At 41.8% G+C, this 8,275-nt stretch overlaps 1 protein-coding gene across 1 annotated transcript in view; it reads right to left on the bottom strand.

The window, feature by feature from the left end:
* Nucleotides 1-1,112: 1,112 nt before the first annotated feature.
* Nucleotides 1,113-8,275, bottom strand: part of LOC106688237 (mitochondrial pyruvate carrier 2) — a gene marked incomplete in the record, with an annotated part of 12,459 nt that continues 5,296 nt past the window's right edge. Inside the window, 2 exon segments of the mRNA XM_067052825.1 lie at nt 1,113-1,233; nt 7,980-8,176. Coding sequence (XP_066908926.1) covers nt 1,185-1,233; nt 7,980-8,176 — 246 coding nt within the window.

Below are 8,275 nucleotides of genomic sequence, written 5' to 3'. Positions count from 1 at the left end.
CAGAACGAAGTAACTCCAATTTCTGCATTATTCACAGAAGTACTTTCACGTTACTATTTACATTTGATGTTGCAAATTACTTACTTATTTTATTTGTGTTATATTCTGACCGCACCCTCCTACCATCTTGTTATATATATAATCCATAGTCAACTATCTTCTCATCATTGAGGAAGTGATATTGGATCTCTAACACAACAGAAGATTATTTGGAATTGTGGTCCAATCATTATTTCTTTTCCAATACTGGATTGTGCGGATATATTTTTACAATGCTCTGACCCCCTCTTAACCACCTACCTATCTCTCTTACAACCATCCTTACCCTTGCCTATGTTATTATTATTATTTTTATTTTGTTGTTTAGTTCATGTTTGTTCTTTGTTTTTTTCTTGGTTTTGGGTCTGTGACCGTACCTCTGATTATATATTTTTTTTGTTACGTACAGAGGGTTGCGCTTGCATCATTAGGTTAGATTTGAACGGAAAGTCTTCCGATCTAGGATCAGAGCCTTAACACATGGAGGAGAATAAAATTGTGAACTGCTTGCAGAGACTGGGCATTCAATATCTCACGATCCGAAGGCAAGGAAATTACATGGGTGGGGGACGCTTGGTTGGACCCACGACGTGGGTTGGCAACCCATCAGGACGCTGGGACTTCTACACAACAATGAATGTCAGTATAGTAGGCAAGAGACCACTTGGGAGGCCAAAAACCAGATGGACAGACAGAATCAACAAAGATGCGAAAGAGCTGAATGCAGCAAGCTGGAAAGCAGTAACCCAAGATGGCATGCCAAGATAAGGCTGGTTCGGGCGGCCCAAGATTTACATGGTCGATGTTCGATACGAACCGAAAAAAAAAATAGTGTCTATTTATAGTGTTTTGTTTATGTCTTGTTATATAGTTGCTGGAAAAGATTCAATTTTCTCCAATTAACCCCCTGGATTTTATTTTTTTTTATAGGAGTATAATGAAGCGAACAGTAGAAATTATATAAAAATGCTCAATTTTTATTCATTCAACTATTAAAATGTGGTGGATTAGAAAAGTATTTTATTGATACCGAAATGATATTTCACAGACAATATAAACACACTATACTAAAAATTGTATGAAAACACAAAACTTTTATTGTTTGTTTATATCTCAGGAATCATGGTTTCATTCAAGTTGTCTCTCTATTTCTTGTTTTTTGGATCCTTGGATTCAGTATCACTCATTTGGAACCTTGAAGTTAAATTTATGGGTAATAAAATATTGAAGCAACAACCTCTAGAGAGTAGTGAAATTATAGAACTGTACATTTGATTTATGTTTTGACTTAACTGAGACTATGATTAGTGTCAACTGGGCCTAGTAATAAAGATAAATCTAGTTATTCATAAAATTCAAAGATTAGTATAAAGCGGGATTCATAACTGGAGGTACATGTTTGGCTGATAAACTGAGTTTTTAGTATGGATATATATGTATGTATAAGTTAAGCTATGTCATGAAAAACTGAGAGACTAGAAAAAAAGAGGGACTAGAAATCACAAGTGCAAGTACAGCTTAAAAGTCTTTAGCTTAACATAGTTTAAAGTAGTCCTTTTAATCCTCTATTTGTATAGTATTTACACAGCCCAGTAATTATTAGGAGAGATAACAGGCAGCTTCATACCTTAACTCCCCCTAACAGTTTAGGAACACCTCCCATAAACTAAAAAAAACAACAATCTACAAAAATGAAAGAAAATACAATTCATCATATAACTAGAGAACAATAAAAGAACAGAAAAGGCTAAAGTAATATGAACTAAACTAAAACTAACTATTCTTCCACTTACAAAGACAAGCTAAAAACACAATGCCTCCTCTTAAAAACTGAAAAAAATTCTTCATTCTTCATCCTAAAAAAAAAACAGTTTTTCCTCATACACACTAAAAAAACTGTTTTTCTTCCTCTGGTAACTGACAACACCCATATTAATCTCACATTCATATGAAACTTACAGAAACCCTACACCTAAAAAAAATACAGAGGAGACAAAATTTTTTTGTGTATTGTCAGAGAGCCACTCGAGGTCCTCCATTGCTGTCATATCAGGGAGCTTTGATTGTTCAATATGAACCGTTCTAATATCCTTCAGTTGTCTTAAAATTTCTACGGTGACAACCTTGTGTTGTCGAAGGGTAATCAACCTAAATGGACCCTCATAGCGCATTACCTCCTTACCCGATTTGAGGTTATGCCAAGCAATCCTTTTCCGCTTTTCCTTCTCTACGCGTCCCTAGAATTTCTCCCACAACTTCCGAACGGCTTCATTGTTACTGGCAATTTCTATCCCCGCGATCCCTGTCCCTCTGAAATCTCTACGACGTCCCCGGAGACCGAAAAGTAGCCCCGTGATGGCGTGAATTAAATGGTCGTAGGCTGCAACCGAACTGATCATCTATCCCCCATCGGGCCCTAACTCCTTGTCCGCGCTGGGCCCAAACTCCAAGTATAAACTTGGGGGTGATCAATGAGCGTGCTGTGTAGTCTCTCGATCCCGCCCCTCCTTTTAGGATGTGTTATAGTGCCATGTAACCTCGAGAAATTTCATTTCTCCTCTGATAAGGGAATTGTCACATTCGTACTTCCTTTGTGGTTTGAACACATCTTTAAGGGTTCTACATATTTGCTCCTCCCAGGCTCCTGGTGTCCAACAATAGTCGAAATCTTCCTTATTCGATCTTCATTAAACTTGACGTCCTCATTTTCCAGACAATCTGGAGTGGTTTATCATTAATGATTTCCTTCACGTCTTTCTTCTCCGAGGGTCTATCTCCTTCTGAACTCCCGTCATCCGATAATATAGCTCCTTCAGCCTGCTCCGATACTACACCCCTTCTTTCCCTGGTGTCCACTCTCTCAGAAATTACCGGACATCGCCCAATGGTCCCGCTTGCTTTTATGGTGTTTACAGTTATCGCGCGGGAGAGCCAGTCAACCACATTTTCTTTTCCCGACTTAAAAACTATCTCCATATTGCAGCATTGAGGGGGAGGCAGTAATAGGCTTCAGTAAGTGGGGTGCTCAAGGGAAACAAGTGACGGTTCATGTAATGGGGAAAATGCCTCGAGACTGTCAAGTAATTATAGGGTGCGACCTACTGGATAAAGTGGGAGAAGAACAAAATGGGATATAGAAATTGAAGGAAAAAAATATTGTTACCAGAGACTCCTGAGGGCCGGGAAAGAGAGGGTAGGCATGGTGATCCAAGTCCCCTTGGAATTGGGAAGCCGGAATGTTGGAATAATTCGACTTACTTTTTTGTTTTAAGGAGAGAGATTTGCTGAGTGCTACTGGAAAAACAGTTCATGAGATTCTATTGAACCAGGATAGGGTGACTTATGCAAGGGGGGAAGTGGTATCCCCAAGCACTTCGACAACACATCAGTGAAGAGATAGAGAACCTAAAAGGCAGAAGAGAATTATAGACCGCGCCTCGCCATATAATAGTCCTTTGTGGGCTGTACGAAAGAAGAGAACGCCAGAGGATGGCTCGGAGAAGTATCGCATTGTCATTGACTACCGCAGACTGAATGAGAAGTACCCAATCCCGAGATTCGGGGACATTTCGGATAGATTGAGCGGAGCAAAAATTTTCAGCACGCTCGACTTAAAGGCGGGGTACCATCAAATTAAGATGCATTCCAGGGACCAGCATAAGACCGCTTTCACCTTTGAACATGATCATTATGAATTTACAATGATGCCATTTACCATTTGGTCTTAAGAACGCACCCGTGACTTTCCAAAGGCTGATAGATGAGTTCCTGAGAGGACTGGACGAGGAAGTTTGCAAGCTATACATGGATGACTTACTGGTGTTCAGCAAATTGGAAGAGGACCATTTAAGGAGTGTGTTCAAGCACATGAGGGAATTTGGCCAAAAGTTATTCAAAGAGAAGTCGGTATTGGGGAAAAACTGGATTAATTTTTTGGGGTACACTCTCCAAAGATGGCGTGAGACCAGACACACAGAAGCTGTTAGCCCTACAAAAGGATGGTGGTACCCAAAGACGTGAAAGGAGTGCGACGATTGCTAGGAGCGCTTAACTGCTACCGGATGTTCGTAACGGACATGGCGAAATATCTAGTACCTTTCAACAATCTACTGAAGAAATACAACAAAGATAACACCTCATATAGAGAACAACGTCCGGAAGTGCATAGAGAGGCTACAGAGGGAACTGTTCTTGGCATTCCCCGATTTCAAGAAGAAAGTTACCCTCATGATCGATGCAAGTGAATACGCTCTTAGGGGGGGGGGGGGTTATTATCGCAGGAATAAGAAGACGCGACCCATTGCGTACGCGATTCGACGGCTCACTGATGTGGATACCCGCTACAGCGCCCTGGAACGGGAGGTAATGGGAATCGTGTTGGCGGCGGAAAACTTCCGGCCATATGTTTTTGGGAGATGTTTTCAGGTACACACCGACCACCATTGCAGTGGGTTGGTAAACTGAAGGGGACATCTGCACGGATCACCAGATGGAAGGAGATCCTCAACCAGTACATGGACATTGCGTGCAAGCCCGGGAAGGACGTGGTCGCAGACCGGCGTTCAAGGGCGGTAATGATTAATACAATCGAGGATGAGCAAGGTGAACCATCGGGAAGCGGGAGACAGTTCTTAAGAGAGTGGGCCCCAGAAGGTGAAGAACATGAAATGCCGGAGGGTTTTCACATCCGAAGACGAAGAATCAACTGCGAGTAGACCCATAGAAATGGAAGATTTAGGTGAGATGGTTAACGAGAAACGCCGCCAGAACATCTAGAAAACCAAAAGCCTGAAGTTAATGAAAATGGATAACGGGATATATGGCAGCTTTAATATCACAACCATCTGGTTCTCCCCGGGTGTCAAAGAAGACCAGATTTGCAGAGCATTGAAAGATGCATCTAAAGCGGGAGAAACCCACCACTTGTATATTGGCAATCCAGTTCTTTGGGACAAGGTTCAGCGTCTCTGGTGGGCGGAAAGAACCGGTATAGACCGGACATTTATACGGTGCACGACGATGGTGGAGACTCTTCGGCAACCAGAACGCCGAAGAGAGGTGACGGCCTATCACCAGGGCAAGACGAATGATTGGGGGCTTAATGAAACTCCAGGCGCTGCGCCGGCGATATTTTTGGTGGGGAATGAAGCGTACTGTTGCAGCATCATGGGAAATTGTGAAGTGTGCCTAAGCACCAAATGTGGCCAGCACCCACCGCAGGCGATACAGGAAAAAACGCCCACTGCAGAAGCGCCACTTAGTGATCTACTGGTGGACTCGTTTACTTGGAGAGGGTACAGGTAGATCACGGTAGTAGATGTTTTCAGTAAATTAGCTATGGCGTACCCAGTGACAGAAAAATAGGGGGAAGCAGTGTTGAAAGTCCTGCGAACGTGGTTCCAGTATTACGGCGTTCCAAAGAGAATATCATCTGACAACGGACGAGAGTTCGGCAATGCTGAAATTAGAGCAGAGATGAAAGCCTTGGAGGTAACGTGGCGCTTTAATACTTCAGGTCACCCGAAAGGTAGAGGCGGGATAGAACGCCTCCATACTACCCTTAGTGACCAACTACGAGTGTACCAGCTGGAGAAGGGACTCGAGGCGATGGAAAAGACTATTATCGCATACAAGCACTCAATACACTCCGTCACAGGGTTTGCTCCATTCGAGGTAATTTTTGGATTACGTGGACGTCGCAGGGACTACCGGGATAAGGCGGCAGGAGAGGACACTATTGCCGTTAACAGTATGGCACGACGAAGGGTGTGGGCTAAAGTTAAGGACATGATCGAGAGGGAGAAGAAAAAACGGGTGACTGCGTCCGCTTGTATAAACGTCGGACACTGATAGAGCCTGTCAGCTGATATCGCAGTAACAGCTGACTGTAACTCCCCCTCTCGTTTACGGACATTCCTCGTAAACTCATTTATATACAAAAGAAAGAGATATATAAAAATACAATAACAGTAGTTAAATAAAACTCACATTTACCTTAAATACAATAGAAGAGAGAATAGCTATTAGATACAGAAATAAAGCATAATAAAATACATAAATAACATAAAAAATAATTATTTACAATATAAACAGTACCTCAATAGTAAAATAAATAAGATACACTAAGACAAAAAAAAATACTACTATATCACTAGAATGCCTCCTATCAAACTTAAAATAATAAAAAATGCACAAAAATAGGTACATAGGCACAAGAGGTGGCAATACTTCCAGCCCTCATGATGCTTCCGTTATAGTAAGCTTTAATTGCTCGATATGGACGTTTCTCTCGCCCTGAGTCCCCTGCTTTCATTTCATGTCATTTTCTGTCTCCGAGGGTCGGATAATTCTGTGGCTTCACTCGCGGATCCATTCGTTCTTTGCGAGATTTTCGTCCTTCGTAATCTCTGTGCGTTGATATCCATGGGTTCAGGCTGAATCTGCTCCCTCTGCCGATACATATAAGAAAACTGTCGGGAAATATGTCCCTATGCCCCACATTCGAAGCATGTGGTGCGCGGGCAATGCACCACTAGATGCTCAACCTTCCCGCAAATATGACACTTTGCGGTCATCGCGCCGACCATTGTTTCTTGGTCTCGCTTGGCTCGCTCTGTTTTCCTGGATTATTTGTTCTCTCTCTCCTGCCATCTCTATGATCCTCTCCTTCACCAAGGGTTAGACATGGTTCTCGGCCTTTGATATTATTATATGCGGGTCCACTCCGGTTCTTCTACTTCCATTCGGGCCTCCACCTTACTAGCGCTTGTCTCTATAAAATCTTGAGCACATTCCACAAACGAGCAGTCTCTCGGCATTCCCTCCTTCTTCCCCAGTTCTTTTGCCAACTGAATTTTCAGAACCACGGATAGGAATTGCATCCAACCCTGTACTTGGATTGTCTCCACCATCTCGCTGAGCTTATCAGTGATTCTGTGATAGCGTGCTAGGAGTTCTGCGGCATACTGCCCACTTGACTGTCTCGGTTTCTTTCGTTTCTCTAATCATCATGGGTATCTCCTTCCCTGGGGTCCACCGCTCTCTTCCAAATGCCTTCTTTGATGACTCCAGGTGGTCTCTTCATCCGCCTGAATCTGATTTAAGATACTTCTTTTTACTCGGCAGACCACTGCTGCTTTTAGTGATTTTGCATCCTCGTTGCTCAGTAAATTCTCCGACATCTTTGCTTCTATTTACCCTATTAGGCGATCACCAAGTATGTGCTACAAAAATAATTAAATATAAAGTTTCAAAAATATATAAAAACAATGTATAAACGAATTGTTGGATATATGCATGCCCTCCACTGAAACCTCTCTAGCTTCATCTTTTATCAAGCATGTTACGGTCGATCTCCTGGGAGTTGAGGGTTTTATTTCCTACCAGTTTTGCTCCGTCCTTAATATCACTAACACATTCCTCCCCATGAAGCTCTTAGTTGTGTTTCGTATTGTTTCGCCTGCTCGCAATCAAGAGGCCTCTTGCATTGACGTCCCTTTTCCCCGGACTCACGCAAAACTTTTTCTTGATTGGAGATTAAAGACTAGATAATTTGGACAGTAAAAATGAGTGATAGTTAACCAAATCAAGCAACGTAAGCATGATGACTTATAAGAACTTATTCCAAGAGCTTCTACAAAATGTGATTGGAGCCTACTAAGCAAAAGGGAGTGGCTGTGAATCTATTCATGCAACAAAATAACTTCCGTTGTGGTCTGGAAACTTAATTTTCAATTTACTTATTCCTATCTCAAGAATCTTTAAAATTTAAATAATGTATAAAAAAATATAGTTATTATATATTTCTAATATTTTTGAAAATGGCCGAATGAATAGCTAAAATGTAGTTGAAGGATTATCAAATCTAAATTTTATTTTCATTATTACATTATTTTTTTTGTTTTTACGGTATGCATTATTTATTAAAAAAATCAAAATACCTGACTGCCCTCATTACTTGATATCCTGACGTTAAGAATATTAGAACATTGACAGCAAAGAGGCTCCAATTCTTGGGCACAATGACCATCGAAAACCTGGACCATACGATGGCGGTGGCAGTGAGGGAACCACACTGCTTGAGGCTCACATTCTCCACTGGTCTGTTAAGGTCTCCCAGGCCTGCGAGTACCAGCCCCTAGTAACCCCAGCATTAGAGCAAAAAAATCTACATGGTAATATATGTGGTGCTTCTGGATGAAATGTTAGTAACTGAGGGAGAGGTAGTTTAGCTAAA

Source organism: Halyomorpha halys, unplaced genomic scaffold, assembly GCF_000696795.3.
Source record: "Halyomorpha halys isolate HHAL.00 unplaced genomic scaffold, Hhal_1.1 Scaffold1087.1, whole genome shotgun sequence".
NCBI lineage: Eukaryota > Metazoa > Arthropoda > Insecta > Hemiptera > Pentatomidae > Halyomorpha > Halyomorpha halys.
Note: the sequence above shows the minus strand (reverse complement) of the source record. Positions and strands in the feature narration are given on the sequence as shown.